Consider the following 20669-nt stretch of genomic DNA (forward strand, 5'->3'; position numbering starts at 1 on the left):
TGCGGACCTGTCCCCTCGGCGCCATCCTCTTGTTCTCCCTCAACTAGATGTCTCCACTCCAGAACAGTGTGGCTGGCTCCCCCCCACGAAACAGGTGGGGTGCGCACGGGAGCCTGCAAAACGCTGCTGAGCTGTTCACCTTGGTTGAGCCTGGCCCTCCGGTCCGTATTTGGGGGGGGGAGGCTTATCCCGGACGAGCCCCCAAAGAAATGAAGCCTTATTTACCTAGGGATCCATCAGCCTCGCCATCCCCGGACCTTGGAGGGAACAAAAGTACCAGGAAAGCAAAATCTTCTTTGGAGAAAAAGAGTTTATTGAAATCTGTGCACAGAGATAATCTGTACACAGAGACAACCAGCAGGATAGCTCCTGAAAACTGGCTGTAAATACATGGCATTTGGCAGGCATTCTTATACTGTAGGTACACATTTCTCCACTAATCACCAATTGCCAACCTATAGGTACACCTTCCTTCCACCAATCACCAATTGCCAACCTATAGGTACACCTTCCTTCCACCAATCACCAATTGCCAACCTATAGGTACACCTTCCTTCCACCAATCACCAATTGCCAACCTATAGGTACACCTTAGGAGGATAATCACGTTAAGCACGTTCCTCACCCATTTCCCTGTCTTTTGGGCCTACGTGGCTTCTCTTATTCTTTACTTGACCAGTGTCACAAGCCAAACCTGCTCAAGCAATCTTTATTGGAATCTAAAGCCAAAGCTGCTCAGGCAATCTATATTGCAATCTATATTGCGACAGAGCTAAACCGTCCCTTCCTTCAAGAATTTGCCTTTTTCACAGCTGCAGCACACTGGGTCAACATCTTCACTGAGCTATCTACTGAGACCCTAAGGTCTTGACCCTGATCAGCCATCACCATTTCAAACCCCATGAGTGTATGTGTGTACTGGGCAAGAGATGTTGGTCATAATATAGAAATGGAAGCATGGGAATGATTATGGAATACGGATATAAAATTTACAGCATGTTATGGTTTAAAAGAAAAGTATATGAAAATGCTATATAGACGGTACCTAACACCTAGTAGGTTGGCAAAAAAAATGTATAAATCAAAGTCAAATAAGTGTTGGAAATGTAAAGAGAAAGAAGGCACCTTTTTCACATGTGATGGTATTGTAATAAGTTTAAAGCTTACTGGGAAATGATATACAGTTGTAGACTGGTTCTCGAATGTAATCCATTCTGGAAGTCATTTGACTTCTGAAAACATTCAAAAACCAAGGCGTGGCCTCCGATTGGCTGCAGGAGCTTCCTGCACTCAAGCAGAAGCCAAATTGGACATTCAGCTTCCAAAAAAAGTTCGAAAACTAGAACACTTACTTCCATTTTTTTTGTGTGTGTTCAGGAGCCAAAATGTACGAGTACCAAGGTGTTTGAGAACCAAGGAACGACTGTATAATTAATTCAAAAAGATGTTTAAGTTAACATTCATAAAGAAACAACAACAACAAAAAGAAGCTTTTCTCTTTGGAATTAGAGGATTAGAACTACCCAAGCAGTATAGAAATTGATTTATGCATGCGACTACAGTTGCAAGAATGTTATTTGCTCCAAAGCAGAAGGATGAAGAGGTCCCGATGAAAGAAAATTTGATACAGAAAAGAATGGCGCATACAGAAATCGTGAAACTTACAGGAAGAATAAGAAATCAAGACAACAATTTTTTTAGAAAGGAATGGTAGTTGTTTATTGAATATTTATAAACAAACTGTAAACAGATCAAGACATTGACAGGACTATTTTAAAAACCTGCAGCTTTTAAAATATATATGAGATATATACTAGAATAGACATATAAAAGAATAAGTTAAGACAATTTGGTGCATGCAGGAAAGGACCGAAATAAATGAAAGGAACCGCAGAAAGAGGGGGGAGGGAGTTGAAATTGAAAATGTTTAAACTTGGCAAAATAATTGTTGTGATGTATATAAATGAAAATTATAAACTTCTTAGCATCATACATTCACCCCAAAGGCACACTCCTTCAAGCTGCAGTGGCACAAGGGAAAGAATGAGCAAGGCCTTTGGGGTAATGCAGCTTGCATCTTGGCTTGAACATGTAGGAAACTCATCTTGGGCATGCCAAAGGTGGGGACAGGGTAAACTGCTTAGATGCAGAACTGGGAGTGTGCAGGAGGAGAAAGAGGAAGGCCTGAAGAGTTCTAATAGGCAGGAAACTTGATTGAAGTCTGGGTGAGCCCCAGCTGGCAACCCAGTTAGACTAAAATACCAGTTTGGTGTAGTGATCAGATGAAGCATTTAAGAGCGCGTTTCCATTATGAAAGCACCACTGGCAGAGTTTAAAGCCCCGACCCATGTCTAGAAAGCACAGGGCAAAAGCTAAGTGTGGATGAGCCCTCAACCATGAAAGATCACTGGGTGACTTTAGAGCAGACACTCTCAGCATAACCTATTTTGTAAAATAGCGGTCAATTGCAAAGGTGATTTGGATATTTAAGCTGGCACTTCCTACCTGAGAACCCCTTGCTATTCTATCGTATGCAACAAATAATTTTTAGGAGACGTGATCGTGGTTTATTGTATCTGCAGTGCCTGACGTTTTTATGGTTTATATTGCTTTTTTATTTGTTCCCTTTGTGAACGATGCCATGGCCTTTGGCTAGGGCAATAAAGTTGATGATGATGATAACCTATTTTGCAAGGTTGTTGCGAGAGTAGGGTTGGAGGAGAAATTTAGTCTGCTGTCACGTGCTAGTTGCTGATGAGCAACTTCAGCTCCCTGCCCTCAGTTCCTCAGGTTATCTTTATCTGTTTAGGGAAGTTGTTAATGTTTTATTGTATTTTTAATATTTTGTTGGGAGCCGCCCTCAAAGTGGCTGGGGAAACCCAGCCAGATGGGCGGGGTATAAATAATAAGTTATTGTTGTTGTTGTTGTTAACTGGATTTGGTTTGGAGAGCCCTTCAGAGGACTGTAAAGTAAGGGCATATGTCCACCCTGCGCTTGCTTCTTTTGCAGTTTCTGTATAAGCATGAACTTTTATCCAATTCAAAGAAAAATCCATTTTTGTGCTTTAAAAAAATATATCATTTATTTATTTATTTATTTAGCCTTTGCTAAATAACCATGTCTACTTATCATATAGCAGAAGGTAGGGGATAATACATTTTCTATGATAATTTTTCCTCCCTAGAGAGATTGAAATTTAGTTTTGTAGGGAAGTTTATCTAAGCAAGAAACAATGAGCAGGGGAGGCATTAGTCGCCAAAGAAGAAGGTTAAATGTCCAGGCTACTATTAAGTTCCCTCAGCTGGCGACAGTGACAATTTTGGTGAGAGAAGAAATGTAACATCCTAGTCACTGAGATCCAAAACGTAGATAAAACAGGCGTCTACAGCCCATTCTGTTGCGAGGACTAATAATAATCTCTCTACTCATGGAGATCTAGAACATAGATAAAATGGGTGTGAACAAGTCATTTTATTGCTGTGACTACTAACACCTCCTCAGATGTATCAGTTGGAAGCGGAGCAAGAAAAATGATGCAACACTGGAGCATTAACGAAACGTAGGTTTCACTCTCACATCACCCAGACACATTTGCTAACTAAAGCAAAATAGGAAGATAAGAAGAGCCCCACTGGATCAGACCAACCAGATGTCTAGGGGGCGCCCACAAGCAGGACATGAGCACAACTGCACTCTTCACACTTGGGATACGTAAGCTTGGGTCGCCATTATTCCGTCCTGAGACTTCTCTCTCAATCTGGATAGTATTCAGCAAAAGTCCACAAAGCTCTCATTCATAGATTTATTGAAGAGAATCAAGGCACAAATAGAAATATTAATCATATTCCAATAGGATGAAGTTCTCTTTGGAGTTCATGGGGTTATGTAAGAACAAATGAGTTCACCCTTCTTTCTAGGTATGCAAGCAGTAGACCAGGGGTGTCCAAACTTTTTTCAAAGGGGGCCAGATTTGATGAAGTGAACATGCATGAGGGCTGACCAAAGTTGCTGAGCTTTTTTTAGGATTGAAGAGATATTTCTTAGGATTTTACACCAAAGTTCTTGAACTTTTTTAGGATTGAAGTTGTTGACCTTCTTTTACGACATCCCCCCCAGGAAATTAACTGCCACAGGGGCTGGATTAAACCGACCAGCGGGCTGGATTAAGCCACCAGGCCAGACTTTGGACATGCCTGCACTAGACTGAAACAAAGGAAGAAGGGAGGCATTTTACTGCTCTGAGAGGCAGACCCAATAGGAACTAGGATATTGCTATGCCTACATTTCTCAACCTGCCTTGAGGTTTAAAAAGTGGGGAAAGGCACTATCTTTTCTAAAAGGGGCAGTGTTGTTATTCCTTCTACCTAATACTAATACACAGATTAATATCTGACCCTTGTGGGGGGCAGAACAGGCATAATGTTGCTGTTGTGACAGATCTGATGAACTGTGCAGTGCACCATATTACCCAGTTTCATGGAAATGGTTTTAGCTTTAATGGCCCGAGGATGTGGACAAGACTCTTGCAGCAGTTCAGCCAACTCCATGCTCTGTTGACCCTTGCCCATCATGGCTTATTCTGGCTAGCCAACAGGGGTTGGCTGGGTGGCTGATAATGTGGTTAATGCATCATTAGACAAGAAAGGTAATGGTGTGACTACTCCTTAAAAAGGGGGTCTACAAGAACTACTGCCTAGTCACTACTACCCCTTTTGGAAGCAACGTGCTCGATTCTGATGCCAAACCATTCACATCGATAATCAACAAAGTTGTGTCCTGTTTGATCCCGATATATACTTATTGTCCCGTCCAGTTATTTGTTGCTACTGCAACAATGGGGTCACAGGGCTTTGGCCTGCAAACTCTACTACTGATATCTTTTAGGATGTAATTCATCACCTAAGAGAGCATATGCAATCTCCTACGAGCTGATAAAATAAACCATAGCAGCAATTCTATTCAATAAATAAGCATTCCTTATGTTCTTTGAAAAGCACAAACTGATAAACATCTAGTTTTAAACATCACAAGAAATCTGTACTGAGTACTTGTGTATGAACAGCAAACAAAGAAGAACTGTATTCAGCAACAGAAATTGATTTAGCAATATATTATATCGTAGGTCTAATGCAACTTTTGATAGAAGTTCCACCTCAGAGCAGAACAGAGAAATTTATGGTAATAAATAGGCTGCTCAAACTGTGTTGATAGTTTATGATGCCCTGCTGCGAGGAATTGCAACGAGTTTATAAGAATGGGGATAGGTTGTCAGTCCCACTTTGTGCTGTTCACTGGATTTTTTCACACCACTTGGCAGCTGGAAGATGAACGCCCCCAACAAATTGCTGAAGAAAATGAAGAGCTCAATTCTTGCAAGCTGCTCATCCAAGCACACAGAATCCACTGTGGAAGAAAGAAAGGAAAGGCAAGAAATGAGTATTACCTATGGAGCCTTATTCTCCAGGTACATCTACCATAGACAACAACTAGTTTTGACTCTGGGTAGGCAACACAGGTTGGGAGGTGAAGCTCCTTTGCCACTACCCAAAGTGTTACATCAGCAGCTCCTCCTTTTTCAACTTTGGGCTGCCATGGGGGGGGGGAGGCTTGCTTTGGCCCACAAACTCATAGAATCATAGAGTTGGAAGGGACCACAAGGATCGTCTAATCCAACCTTCATGCAATGCAGGAATCTTTTGCCCAACACGTGGCTCAAACAAATGACCCTAAGATTAAGAATCTCATGATCTACAGACTGAGCTATCCACCAGTAACTAACGAACCCCTAGTGTATAGAAATGTGAAAGCAAATCTATATTGATAAGCTGGTAGACTTGAGGCCTGAAAGTACTATGAGTAAAGACTCATAAGAGTAATTCAGTGCCCAACGATCATGAGCAGCATGACCCCAACGCTATGAGCAGCAAATAATCATGTATTCTTTGGAAATAAAAACCTTACAGAAGCATCTGCCTCTCTGAAACAACCCAGCAACTATAAAAATAATAATAATAAATCACTGCTACATTTACCTGAACCAAATAGCAGAAATTCTCCCCTGGCTACAAAATTCCCATCCTTGTCCAAAAAATGATTTGGGTTGAATTCTTCAGGCGTCTTCCATTGCTTATTATCAAGAACAGCAGAGTTCAGATCTGGGTTAATAAAAGTTCCCTGAAATGAATGAAAATTGACTTAGAATGCATCCAGGCCAGCACTATTCAGGTTGTCCCTCTGTCCCAGTACAAATCTTTGGGCGCTTCTTATATGCATGGTAATAAAAAGCACATTCAGGGAGATTGCCAAAAAGCTAGGGAAGAAGAGTCCTGTTGTGAAACCACTATGGAAAATATTTCAGCAAGAATAAACTGAAAACACATTATTCACTGTTCTGTTTCAAATCCTCATTCTTGAATCTGGCACAGATGCTATGGCCATCAGTGGAACCAAATGAAGAGAGTTCGGTGTTAAGGCACTGTTCATGCAGTTATTCTTTTGAAGAATATGGGGCAGGGCAGGGGGAGAGTTATTTTAAAAAGAATATTAACCCTGGGTCACTTCAATACCTTTTTCAGGGGGGGGGGGGATATTGAATTGCTTGCCCTTCAGTCCTTGCGCTACACAGAAGCTTCTGCATTGCTCCTTACTCATGGAATATGGAGTACAACCGTATCAATTTTCCTTACCCTGGGCATGAGAAATCCAAAGATGTTCACATCCTTTGCACATTGCCTGATGATCTTGAATAAGGAGGCATATTTTAAGCGTTGGATCTCATGAATCACAGCACTGGTGAATGGCATTTTCTTCCAATCTTGATAGCAGACTGACCGAGAGGAACCCAAAACACCTTCCACCTCCTTGTGGACTTTCTCTGATGAAAATAGTGGGAATGGAAGCTTTATTCTGGACGCTTTGCTAATATTGCCTGAAATTGTGCTCTCTTTTTTGTATTGCTTCTAACAATTACGTTAAAGAAAGCTGAAAGGCAATTGAGCTACGGGGTGAAGTGGAAAATCCAGGCATCTTAAAGGAAACTCAGCAGTGCTGAAATACGCTTCAAAATATAGTTGTGTTCCTATGGACATCAGTTCCCTGTAGATGCAGTTGGATTCCACTTTGACAGAACTGACTATAGATAAAACAGGGGGGTTTTTTTACATACAGTCCAAAGCTAGGAGAAATTGGAAACTTCTCATTTTCACAATACCTTTAGTCAGAAATAGGAACGGAAGTTGGAAACTAGAGGGAGATTCTGCTACAGGGTGTGGGGCTGAAGGGGGAGAGAGAGAGCTTGAGTCAGAAAAATAGAAGAGTGGATCTTAGTTTACCTATCCTGAGTAAAGTGGAGAGAATTTTTTTTCCCATTATCCCAAATCAATGGACATAGGAGCAGGTCTGTCTGTGTTATCTACTAAGCTTGGATCCTAGAACAATAGGCAAGTAGGATCCTAGAATGCAACAACTGATTGGCCTGCAGGAGAAGACCAATCAGGCTCCAGGAGGGAAGCAGAATCAGCCAATCAGACGGGACTCATTGTGTAAATAATGTACAGTGGTGCCCCGCAAGACAGAAAACCCGCTAGACGAAAGGGTTTTCCGTTTTGGAGGCGCTTCGCAAAACGAATTTCCCTATGGGCTTGCTTCGCAAGACGACAGCCCATAGGGAAATCTCCGGGACAGCGGGGAAGCGCAGCGCGTCTTCCCCACTGTCCTCGGACCTCCTCCGAAGCCTGGCGGCGGGGCGGGGACACCTCCTCCCGCCGCCGCCGGGCTTCGGAAGGCTCCTCCGAAGCCGGGCGGGAACGCCTCCCCCCGCCGCTCGGCTTCGGAACGATGCTCCGAAGCGGGGCGGCGGGGCGGGAACGCCTCCCCCCGCCGCCCGGCTTCGGAACGATGCTCCGAAGCGGGGCGGCGGGGCGGGAACGCCTGGGCGCCCTGATCTCAGCGCGCGCAGGCTTTGGCATGCTGGCAACTCTCCGCAAGCAGCTGGAGCACTCCCGCTGCTTGCGGAGAGGTCCGCCAAGCCTGTCCAGGACAGCTTTTGAAGGCAGGCGGGGGGGGAGCAAAGATTTTCGCCCCCCGCCCGCCTTCAGAAGAGGTCCTGGACCTCTTCTGAAGGCAGGCGGGGGGCAAAAGTCTTTGTCCCCCCTGCCTGCCTTCCCAGGGGCTTTTAAATCGCCCCGGACAGCGGAGAAGTCCTCCGCTGTCCCGGGGTTTTTTAAAATGCTGGGGGTGGGAAGAAAAGCCCTTGTCCCGTCCCCCCCAGCCTTCAGAAGAGGTCGGGGGACAGACTGTCCCCGGACCTGGTCTGAAGGTGGTTTCCATAGGTACGCATTAATTGATTTTCAATGCATTCCTATGGGAAACCGTGCATCGCAAGACGAAAAACTCGCAAGACGAAGAGACTTGCGGAACGAATTAATTTCGTCTTGCAAGGCACCACTGTATATAAAAGCCTGAGGTTTGGGGGGAAACTCGGTCACTGTTTTACAAGCTGCAATAAAGAGCATGAAATCACTGCAGGACTCTGAATATATTTCAGTCTGGAAACTCCAGAACCAGGGCAAATTGCAGGGGACCTGGCAAAAAGGAAATCTGAGCTATCCCTCTTGTTTGTACATTAAACATGGCCTGTTGGTTCACTGTTAAGATTCTTAACTCAGCTGTTTCTCCATACGGACGGTTGAAAGTAGATAGAATCTTGTCATTTTTCTTCATATTTCATAAGGCCTCACACCCTTAACCAAAACATTGCTGCATGAAAGGCATCGCACAGGACTCACCTTGGATATCTGGATGAGTTGCCATGAGGAGCAGTGCCCACTGCAGAGTAGTAGCGGTTGTCTCTGTCCCTGCTATAAAGAGGTCAAGTATACACTGGGCCAGGTTCTCCGCATTATAGACAGAGTTGGGGTCACCCTGGCTCTGTTGATGGCAATAGAAAGATGAAAGATTATTTGTAACAAATTGCATCCTGGCCATCCCAGCATGACAGGTGAGCATGAAGAAATCCTTGCATGCAGTTCTGTACCTTAATTCTTTGGTAGCGTATTAGGTCTTTATACTCTTTTTTTAGGGCACGGACGGCAAGATAGGCTTGGTGTCTGACAGAATTTTTGGCTGTCAGGGCAGTTTGGTAAGCATTTTGCAGGGCTTTCTTTGCCTCAAAGCAGTTGTGATCAAACCAGGGTTTGTTTGATGTTATTGGTTTTGTTGGCCTTTTCTCTGTGGTATTAAAAAGATGGGGTTTTAATTGTTGGAGCAGGCTCTCATACTTGGAAACTGGGTCCTCAGGCCTAGGATTATTTCCAAAGCCAGTTAAAATTGTACAGAGTTTTTTAGAGGATAGAATCTTCTTCAGTTTGGAGTCAAGTGCAGGGGTCCATTTGACTCGGCAACCAGGTCGCTCTAATGCGGTGATCTCTACAGGGTATACTGTTCTCAGGAAGGGTGACTCGTTTAATGGAGACACCTGGAGGTGCAAAGGGAAATGGTCCCCCTCTATGAATGGGAGCACTTTTAAATTCACTATTTTTGTTAGCAATTCACTGTCTGCCAACATATCATCAATTGTGCGGGATCTTACCCCAGACATGAATGTATATTCCCCGGGGATGTCGCCCCTGGTGCGACCATTTAGGATATGAAGACTTAGCTGCCTAGAGAATTTGAGGAGGCAGGCTCCAGCAAAATTTGGGTGCTGATCCTTTGACTGCCTTGGTACTTGTAAAACCTCCGGGCCAAAGTCGTCAAGGTACCCTATTTTTTGCCTGTATTTAGTTTCTAAACTGGGGTCATCAGGACCTAACCTTGCGTTTAGGTCACCTACCAGCAGGACCTGTACCTTAATTAGTAATCCCACACTGACATTGAAGGGGTGGGTGGGTTTAAAAAAGGACATCTCAGGCATCCTTCTAAAACAGCAGACAGTAAAGCAGCAATTCTTCCCAAACATTTTGAGATTATGAGGAAGTAAGTGTGGAGTAGATTCATGCATATCAAATCTGGGTTGCTGAGGATCTTTATGCACAAACCCCCCCGCCCCAATGTGCTGGGGAAACAGGGTCTTCTTTTTGCAGAGCCATGGAACAGAATGGAAGCAGGAAAAATGAAATTTCTTGTGTTTTAGATTAGTTCCTTGTGAGGTTAAGACATCAGTGTTTTATTCTCAAAGCCTTTTCTCTGGTTTTGCCTGAACTAACTTTCGATTTGGATCCCCCTGGACCCTATAAAGTGGATTCTGGGATCCATCTTTCTCAACTTCCCCACTGAGCCCACAGAAACCTGTCCCTATGGAGCTCTGCTTAAAGATCCTTCCTCCCTTTAAATTTTTTAGAACTGGTGGGAGTTCTAAGTGGAATTTGAGTTAAATAATAGTTAAATTTGCCACCCATTCTCATTTTCTCAACCTTAAGTTTGGTTCTCCACATTTCCTGACTAGTTTGCAAATTTCTTTTTTTAAAAAAAGTTCACATGAAATTCCATCAGCATCTTAGTGCTAATTTCTCTTAATAAATAAGTCATTTTGCCTAATGTGCACTTTTCTGACATTTCCCCCCCACTAATATATACATTTATATGCTCACTGTCCTAGTATATGCGTTTTTGTACACATTACTTTGCTGAAGAACTGCACTGTAAGATTCAGAGAAGTGTTGATTTTGAAGTAGGCTGCATTTCAGTTCGCTTAAACCAAGCGTAAACCAAGCCATGCTTTTAATGCAAACGGAATCAAATTTCACCCCCATCCCTAAAGGGAAAGTCAAAATTGTAAAAAATAAATTCACATAATCAGGGTGAATAAAAACATTATCTTTTCTGCAATCTCAGAGCATGTTTTAATTTGGAAAGGAGACTAATCTTTAGTCATTTAAATATCATAATTACACAAAGAATGTATTTGAATGCCCTTGACCATTCAAGCATATTTGCCATCAAACATACAAAAATATTTATTTTCCTATTATTTTCAATGCATGCACATGTGGGGTTTGTAATCCACTTTACTAGCTAACAATAATCTCTGGGAAGTGCCATTGAGGGGGGACTGAATGCAAATATTATCAGCAACCCAGAAAATCCTGGTGGTTGCCTTACAATCCTTGCAGGGAATGTAATGGCTCTTTGAATTAACCATGTTCACATACAAAACAGATACTTACTTTCTCCATTTGAAGTAGATAGAAATCAGTGAAATCCTGTGGCTCACGTAGGAGATGATGTTCTTTATGCTTCTTCATCTCCTCCTTTGCAAATAAAAGCACAAACTCCCTAGAGGACAGAGCCTTCTTGTGTGGCCCTGGAAGACGCTTCAGGACCCAAGGGAACATTTCACGGAGCTTTGAAAAATATAAAAACAAAAACCAGTAATTACCATGAAGAAGCCCAGTAACATGTTCCATGACCCAAATTCTTTTGGACGCCTGTTTGGTATCATGGTTGAAATCAGCCTTTCCTAACCTGCTGGCATCCCGGTATCTTGGAGCTCAGTGAGTGAAACACCTTTTTCTGATTCCCATATCCACTAGTTTACTCTAGTAGAAGTTGTAAATGAAAATTTGACATCGGAACAAATCACCCTCACCCATATTTCTGGTACAATAGTAGTTGTGGGAACACTGGTATTTGTGGCTTTCCCAAAACATGCAAATTATATTTATTAATAATATATAAGAACAGGATTTTATTCTACAGGATTCCCATTGCATTTGGGCAGTACCAGCACTAACCCATAATATCTTTATGGCTGTCTAACGAACATACAGAGAACCTAATCCATTTACTCTGGATTAATTCAGGATTATGAAGATGTAGGGCTGCCTAATATGGAAGGTATCACAGCTTCCCTCCCTACCAGCAGTCTTCCTGCCCATCTTCCACCTCCAAGGGAAAAGATTTCCTAATCTCCATTTCCTAATCTCTGGGTGAGGAACACACAGCAGAATGTGATGTTATCCTTCTCCTTTTATCACTTTCCCAGAAGTTCACCTGCAGTATTGCAAAGCAATAAACTTGGTTTAGCAGATGGAGGAGGATGACATTACTTTTGAGGATGTCTCCTCGGCACTAGAGACAGGCGAGGCCTCTGGATGCACTATGGCATTTCTTGTCTCTGAGCTCCTCCCATCAGTCATTCCTCCTCTGGTCACTGCTGTGGATACATGACCTGACGGTCTCCAAGCACTGTGGTCATCTGCAAGGAATTCCTACAAAGGGTGTGTGTGAGAGTGATGTTGCTTGCCTTCATGTCTGATGTTTGCAGATATCTTTGTAGCACAGAGTTGGTCTGCCAGATGGCCTGGTGCCTGAAGCCAGCTCCCCACAGAGCACATCCCTAGGGATTCTGCCATCTACGTACATGACCAAGCCAGTGTAGATAGACGTCGCAAGACAGGAGTGCAAGCATGCTGGGAATGTGGGCTTCAGATGCAGAGTATGTGTTGTTGTTGTTTAGTCGTTTAGTCGTATCCAACTCTTCATGATCCCATGGACCAAAGCACGCCAGGCACTCCTGTCTTCCACTGTCTCCCAGAGTTTGGTCAAACTCATGTTTGTAGCTTCGAGAACACTGTCCAACCATCTCGTCCTCTGTCGTCCCCTTCTCCTTGTGCCCTCCATCTTTCCCAACATCAGGGTCTTTTCCAGGGAGTCTTCTCTTCTCATGAGGTGGCCAAAGTATTGGAGCCTCAGCTTCAGGATCTGTCCTTCCAGTGAGCACTATTCAATATTTATTAAATACTTAATATTAAATATGTATTTAAAATATTTATTATATATTTATATTAAAATATTTATTAATCAATATTTATTCTTGCCGTCTCATTTTTGACCACATCCAGCTTACCAAGGTTCATGGTTCTTACATTACAGGTTCCTATGCAATATTTTTCTTTACAGCATTGGACTTTCCTTTCGCTTCCAGGCATATCCACAACTGAGCGTCTGTTCAGCTTTGGCCCAGCTGTTTCATCAGCTCTGAATCTACTTGTACTTGTCCTCTGCTCTTCCTCAGTAGCATGTTGGACGCCTTCTGACCTGAGGGGCTCATCTTCCAGCGTCATAACTTTTATATGCCTGTTGTCTTTGTCCAGGGAGTTTTCTTGGCAGGGATACTGGAGTGGCTTGCCGGTTCCTACTACAACTTTCCACTATGACCTGTCCATCTTGGGTGGCCCTGCACAGCATAGCTCATAGCTTCTCTGAGTTGTTCAAGCCCCTTCGCCACGGCAAGGCAGTGATCCATGAAGAAGAAACTGGAATGCGTACGTAGCCTAAGAATGATCATTAGTTAAAATTAACCCCATCTTTCCTTGAAAGAACCTAGTGTATGGCTCTCCACTTTTTTCATAATATCTCTGTGAAATGGGTTAGACTGATGAATAGTGTTTGTCCCAAGGGGCATTTCAGGTCAGGTTCCCTTCATCTGTGACCAACCACAGTGTCTCTCTGAATGCTAGCAGGAGGCTAGGGCTCTGGGGACACCTGTGTGACTCAGCTGGAAAGAAAAAGTCTACTTACAGCATAAATGAAGCTACCTCCACATTTTAAGGCAAGATCAATAGCTTCAGTAAGCTTCTGGAAATTTTCGTCTTCAGCAGAATACCGATGTCCAAAAGCCATAGCGCATACCACATTGCACACTGAATTAGTGATGGGTAACAAAGGGTCAAATGGCTGCCCTGCAAGTGAAGATTTTTGCAGCTATATGAAGTGAAGACATCAATCCTGTTCTCATGATAATACTAAGAGTAAAAATTTCATAGTGGGACTAAAGAAGCAATTTTCTTAACATATTAAAAAGCAACTAAAATGCATCAAATTCTGCTCCAAAATATGCATAGATTGCAAAGGAAACAAAGCAAAACCTGGAGACTAAGATATCTGCCAGCATAATCATTTTTATGATTATTATAATCATGCTAGTCATTTTAATGGTGGTTTTAATGGTTTTATATTGCTGTACACTGCCCTGACACTTTTTGCGAGGGTGGTGTTAATATAAATACAGTGGTACCTCGCAAGACGAATGCCTCGCAAGACAGAAAACTCGCTAGACGAAAGGGTTTTTTGTTTTTTGAGCTGCTTCGCAAGACAATTTTCCCTATGGGCTTGCTTCGCAAGACGGAAACGTCTTGCAAGTTTGTTTCCTTTTTCTTAGCACTGTTAATACAGTTGCGACTTGACTTCGAGGAGCAACTCATAGCACGCGGTGTGGTAGCCTTTTTTGAGGTTTTTGAAGACTTTGGTGATTTTTGAAGCTTTTCCAAAACTTTCCCGACACCGTGCTTTGCAAGACGAAAAAAATCGCAAGACGACAAAACTCGCGGAACGAATTCATTTCGTCTTGCGAGGCACCACTGTAAAATGGACGGGAATGGGCGAATTCAGTTCGGATGACCTCACATCTACTACTGTGGGCAAGAAACCCGTAAAAGAAATGGAGTGGCCCTCATAGTCAACAAAAGAGTGGCAAAAGCTGTACTGGGATGCAATCTCAAAAATGATAGAATGATCTCAATACGAATCCAAGGCAGACCTTTTAACATCACAGTAATCCAAGTTTATGCACCAACTACTGGTGCTGAAGAAACTGAAATTGACCAATTCTATGAAGACTTACAAGACCTTATAGAAGTGACACCAAAGAAGGATGTTCTTCTCATTATAGGGGATTGGAATGCTAAAGTAGGGAATCAAGAGATAAAAGGAACAACTGTACTCATATGAACAAATAAAATCATCTAGTAGTATCACATACCTTTTACACGGGCAAAGGTACCCACAAGCTGATGGGCCTCCTCTTGTATATAGTGCTCCAACCCTTGCTTCCTCATCGCCAGCTTCTTCATAACAGACTGCCCAATCTGTCTCTGCTGCTTCCAGATGCGTTCATTGGAAAATACAAGATCTGAGACCATTAAAAGCATTGTATGAAATGCCTCTTAGAGATACAATATTCAAGCCAACTATTCACGGAATACAAAGACCCAAAACTCTCTGCCATTTGTGGAGACGATGGTTAGCAAAGTTTATGGCATAAGGACTAGCTGTTCTAAACAAAGTAGATACAGTCCTCAGCTGCACCTTGATTTCTGCTGTCAATGTCTACCACCAAGGCTGTAACATTCACCTGTGTGGATTCACCTGGCTTTCGTTTTGAAATTATAATTTGGAAAGCATACATCTGGTGTATACATCACTACATACATCACTTGCAGGATTCTCACCCTAGCTGCACTTGACTTGCAAGTTACGAAAGTAACTATTGGACCTTGTCTCGTCACTGGAAACCCAAGGATCTCAGGGGGCACAGTGTCTTCCCCCAGCCCTGGTTTGTTTGGCAGCTATAGATGTTCCTCAAACAAGACTAGCCATAGAAATGCATGCTCTGATAACCTCCTGTTTGGATCACTGCAGTGAGATCTGCTTGGAAATTGCAGCTAGTGAAATAGGCAGCTTGGCTAGGAGTCACTATATTAATAATTTTTTATAAATTATAATAAACTAGTCAGAGCCATGTTACATCTGTTGTGAAAGAATTGCATTGGCTACCAAAACATATCTGATCCAAAAGCCAGGTGTTATGAATAATCTAGAAAGCATTGAATAATCTAGAGACCTTTCTCTGTATAGTCCTGCCCTTGAATTAAGACCTCCTGGGGAGCCATCCTCAGCATTCCAACCAAAGGTACGATACCTTTGGAAATAAGGCATGGGTGGGCTTTCTGTGTGTTGGCGCTCGAGATCCTCAGCTCCCTAGCCCATGAAATTCAACTCCCTTTTGTGTTGCTCTCACTCAGATGCCAGTAGAAAACATGGCTTTTTGTGAAGGTTTTTGGTAACTAATATTCAGCTAAGAAATGTTCACGATTTTGGGCTGGGTGTTATTATTTTTGTTGTTTAATTGATATTGTAGCTGATTGTGACCTGCCCTGAGATCTTCTGATTATGGGTGGAATATAAACAAAAAAAACCCCTTCAGTTGTTAGGGATTCTATCACAGGACTGGCTTAAGGAAGCATTTCCCAACTTGTAGGTCATGACCCACTTTTGTATTTGGGTCATGCCCTTTATAAATGAACCCCAAATAATTACTTTTAATATTTAGCAGGTATGATGACTACTACTTATACCTTGCAATTAAACCTCTTACAACCTTCAACAGAACATCAGGAAGGCTCAGGTCTTACATTTTAACACTTGGGAACTCCTCTCTTAAGATGTCTCTGGAGAGAAGACCAGTAGACTTCTTCCTTGGAACAACTTACCCTTTTCATTTGCTACAGCTCTAAGGAAAGGCATCACAGGTCGCTCCGTGTTTCCATTTTGTTTTGTCCGCTGCCATTTGGATAAAAAGAGAGGAGAGACATTAGTCACACAGTTCTTTCAGGTTAATTTGTGAACTTCAGGTTCTCTCACCTAGTCTTTGTCTTCTGGTTATATCCAGTTCTCTTTATTCATGGCACCAAAGTAGGATACATAATGGTAATCTGATTTTTGATACAGTGCATATCCATGCATGCTTGTAGGCCTGTTCCATCATACGCTTGCAAGGTTATTGTCAGTTTCTGCATGGCTTTATTCAAAAAGCAAAGGCTCTTCCATGGACAACTGCCCCAAGTTTTCATATCCTTATTGTGTCTGCTAACCTGCTGGTCTGTTAATGTGGGCTGGGTGTTTTTAACTGGAAGGCAGAATAAGATGAAACGGTGGAAAAATTCATGTTTGGTGGTGGTTGTTTTTAACAAATTCAGATCATACCTTTCTAAAGCAGATTTGCCGCAAAGGCCAAAATATATGGCAACCATTTGTATTTGTTTAATTCGCACAAGTAGGCAAATAGTAGATTGGGAAGTGGAAATCAAATCGAATCAAACTGTGATCCAATCTAAATCTGGCACACTCCTATTAGTTATAACAACAACAACAACAACAACAACACACTGATGATCCCAGTTCTGGATGTCCTGCCATCTCAGCCAATGGAAATGGAAATAAAACCAGAAGGAAGAATGATTGCAGCAACATTCTGTTGGAAAACTTGCCCCCTCGGGAGAGGCTGGCCCCTCTCCCCGGCTCCCGGGGCTTGTTTACCGGTGATCTACCCTGGCTGGCTTCCCCGCAGTCCAGGAAGATCTTGATAGGCGACATCTCCCTGCGTGGAAGATGCACACCCCCTTTGCTCCTTGCATACCAGCAGGAGAAAGAAGAAAGTCTGTTTCATCTACGGTTTATTTCTGACTGTACAATTGTACAAAACATGTCCGATCAGTTCAGTCTCCTCCGAGCAACTGCGAGAGACTTCCTTCACAAAGCAACAGGAAGGTCTCATATTACACAAAGAACAAATCCCTGTGAACCGCCCTGTGAACTGCCTGGTACATCCTTTCCCAGGGCTAGCCACATCATGTGATGTAAACATCGAGCTGCTTGTTTGCAGTTGCGTAGTACTCCTATTCCAAGACATTCAGGGTTACAGCAAATTACAAGTTGTTCCAGTTGGAGCTGCTCGCAAAGAATGTAGTTGCTCCCATAGCATTAAAAGACACAGCAAAATGAAGGAATATACCAGTAATCAATTCGCTTCAGTTGTGCCCGGGCTTGAAATCTAACTTGGAATATGAGCATTGTCTCACTTGGCATGGAGTATCACCTCCAACTTCTCAGTTCAGCTTCAGTCTGTTTGACCTCATCCCTTCACCCAGGGCTTCCAGAGATTGTTTGAGAACGAGGCAGCCACACCTAAGTGCTTCAAATCTGGAGGCGACGTAGACAGCCACTCTTCTTTTTGCCTGGCCCCACTGGCCCCACTTTTGCCTGATCCATCCAGCCACTCCTATCACTACCTGTATACCTGGACTGCTAGTAAGTCGTGAAGTTGTCTGGCTGCTCTTTAAATAATTTGAATTTCCCCTCCATCCCTAATTATCACATTCCCCTACTTTTGCTAACAAGACATTCCTCTGTGGGCTGCTGGCCATTTCCCCACATTTCCCCCTTCAAACCACTGTTTTGTACAAGCCTGGTACATCAGAAAACTATCTCGGGGGGGGGGGGGACTGTCTGTGTACACACAGGTGAACAAATCCATGTGTACATGCCCACAATGGACCTCAGGTTTCCAGAACTGAAGGAGGGTGGGCTACTGGTGGGGCCAAGCGAGACACACACTGCTTTTTAGCATACTGTTTTGCACAAGTCTGATATATCAGAAAACTTGCATCTCCTGCCCCCCCCCCCTTCATAAAAAAGGTCTGTGCACAGGTAATCAGCTACCTGCATACATGCCTAAAAGGGACCTCAGGTTTCTAGAATTCAGGGAGGTTGGGGAAGTACTAACTGAGGGGAAGGAACAACAACATAGTGTGAATATATTCATTAAGAAGAGCTCGTGAGCTGTGCCAGAGGATCTGCTGAAAGGAGAAGTATGAAGACTTGGTTTGATGGCATAGCAGCATCTAGGGTATACTTTATCATGCATAAAGTGATGTTGCAAACAGATGGGACAGCACCCAGAGATGCCTCTGCTCTTTGTTTTATGCCGCCTACTTTGGTAACACATTTGATGTTTCAGCCAGCTGTGTGGTAGGTTTCTAATGGGTGTGCCTGGTAACATCACTAACTGGTAATCCATCTCCCTTTGGGGCCAACTGCTAGCAGCTGCTTGAGTAATGCTGGTGCAGCAACATTTTGAAACAGATAAATGCATCAGCACATGTGTTTATGACCTTATATGCCTCCTAGCTGGAAGTTAAAGGGAACACATCGCTGTGGCTCCACTGGATATGCTTCTGAGTTGAAACAAACACACTGATCACTAGCTCCTGATAAATTGCTTAGCTTTTTTCTTCCCTCTTCTGAGTTTTCTGAGCCACTCTCATTGTACAACCTCATGTTTCAATCCTAGCATGCCTACATAGCTAACCTTTCCTGACCCTTTAACTTTTTTGAGCAAGAGGGGGTTTGCCCATTTGGCATTGGTCATTCATACTGTGAATCGGATTTTAAAGTACCGGTATTTGCGCATTTCACTTTTTATCTGGGCAGCTGAAAAAAGAAGAAGCCTATTTATTCTCCAGTCTGAACTAAGCTATCAGATTTTCTGTCCCTGAATCTACCCACAAGTGTGTGAGAGTGCACTGGCCTCTGAGGACACTTCAGAGGTCTTTCTGTAACTCAAAGATGCTAACAAGAAGTCAGTTCTTGAGTGTGCCAGACACTTTCAAAATGCCTTTCAGGTTAAATTCGTTAGAGTACCCAGCCCTGGCGAGATGCTTTTCTTTGATGACTTTCCAATGGGCAGAGTGTTGGATTGGGGAGAAGCAGATAGAAAGTACAATTCTGCCCCAGAGCTCACTGAGTGACCTTGGGCTAGTCTCTAGCTCTCAGCCCAACTGCAGGGTTAGTGTGAAAATAACATGAGTGCTTAAACTAACTGCCTTTGAACATCCGCCACGTCCTGGAAGACTGCACCCTTAGTCTCCTAGATATCACATACTGATTTCCCATGTACAATTCATGCCAGAAGATTTCACAAAGACCATAGTTAACCACAGTTACTATGAGAAGAAAATAATTCATGCTTCGCTTCATGAATTCTCCTTCTCAGCCAATTATTTAGAAAGAAGTACCTTAGCGAATGTCTCTTGATAGAGCCTGATCGCAGTCCGCCACATGCTTCCAATGGCAGGAAGTGGAAGGGGCCCTGGAGGGAAGCGTCTGCATGACCACCAGAGCTGTTTCAGGAAGTACAGAATCAAAAGACCCACCAGCAGAGCAATCAAAAATAACCGTATGCCAAACATTTCCCTGCCTTCTCTCTCTCACTCTGTCACTTGTCTCCGTCTAGCACTTCTGGCTGTGTAGGATGCTCCTTCTCTGTTGGCTTTTAATTTACATAGACATATACTTGCAACACCCTTTTATACAGGACAATAAGGCTAATGGTCTGAGACCATATAATAATAGTGTTGGAATTAAGCCTTCCAGGAATTAATTCAATGTGAACCATTTATTTTTATTGCACCACCAGTATGGTTAATTATAGTATGTGGAACTGTAATAATTGAAGGGAAGAGAATAACATGGAAGGCTGTCATCAGCCAACTGTGGTCTATCACGGGGCCAAATTTGTGCAGGAATATTCTGAATTTTTTATTATGTTTATAAAGTATATATGATGTTTCTATAAAGTATATATGAGGTCTTTGCATTCAACGTTATAAACTATATTCCAACTCACAGGTGTAAATTTCAGGGGGGGCTGCAAATCCACCCTTGAATTTCCCTCAGGGAGCTCAGCCCCACCCCCAGGCAGCAGCTACTAAGAAGCATACTACTAAGTGTGCATGAAAGCTCATACCAATAACAAACTTAGTTGGTTTCTAAGGTGCTACTGGAAGGAATTTTTTAATTTTGTTAAGAAGCATATTGTTAGACTCGCATAATGAACTTGGTTAGAACAGCAGCTGCAGCAGCACAGTACTACCCCATCTCTCTGTTGTGTCATACTACAATTTCCATGGTCATCCAGCGGCACTGATCCTGCTTTCCAGTATTTGTTTATCTGCTTGTTTATTAAGAATTTATACTCTGCCTCACAAGATGGCTTGACCCTTAAACTTGGCTCCAGGCCTGGCCCACCAATGAGGCAGAGTGGTGACAC

At 43.0% G+C, this 20669-nt stretch overlaps 1 protein-coding gene across 3 annotated transcripts; it reads right to left on the reverse strand.

The window, feature by feature from the left end:
• Positions 1-3789: 3789 nt before the first annotated feature.
• Positions 3790-19824, reverse strand: LOC114598072 (cytochrome P450 2J4-like). Of its 3 annotated transcripts, none has more exons than XM_028731734.2 (9): positions 19636-19824; positions 16273-16342; positions 14763-14912; positions 13523-13683; positions 11167-11343; positions 8788-8929; positions 6688-6875; positions 6034-6175; positions 3790-5404 (listed from the first exon to the last, which is right to left on the reverse strand). In XM_028731734.2, the coding sequence occupies exons 1-9, from the start codon at positions 19807-19809 to the stop codon at positions 5214-5216; spliced, it is 1395 nt and encodes a 464-aa protein (XP_028587567.2). In that variant the 5' UTR covers positions 19810-19824; the 3' UTR covers positions 3790-5213. The 3 variants fall into 3 exon arrangements, with proteins under 3 accessions (XP_028587567.2, XP_077785806.1, XP_077785805.1); XM_077929680.1 differs by lacking the exon at positions 19636-19824 and adding an exon at positions 17199-17309; XM_077929679.1 differs by lacking the exon at positions 19636-19824 and adding an exon at positions 17099-17296.
• Positions 19825-20669: the final 845 nt, after the last annotated feature.

This window comes from Podarcis muralis, chromosome 6 (genome assembly GCF_964188315.1).
Source record: "Podarcis muralis chromosome 6, rPodMur119.hap1.1, whole genome shotgun sequence".
NCBI classification, from domain to species: domain Eukaryota; kingdom Metazoa; phylum Chordata; class Lepidosauria; order Squamata; family Lacertidae; genus Podarcis; species Podarcis muralis.

Excerpts from the sequence above, each read along its gene's own strand:
- LOC114598072 (XM_028731734.2), bottom strand. The coding sequence starts at position 19,809 with ATGTTTGGCATACGGTTATTTTTGATTGCTCTGCTGGTGGGTCTTTTG. Across the intron at positions 16,343-19,635 it reads ATCAAGAGACATTCGCTAAG|CGGACAAAACAAAATGGAAA; the intron begins GTACTTCTTTCT and ends TCCAAATGGCAG. Across the intron at positions 14,913-16,272 it reads AGCTGTAGCAAATGAAAAGG|ATCTTGTATTTTCCAATGAA; the intron begins GTAAGTTGTTCC and ends TAATGGTCTCAG.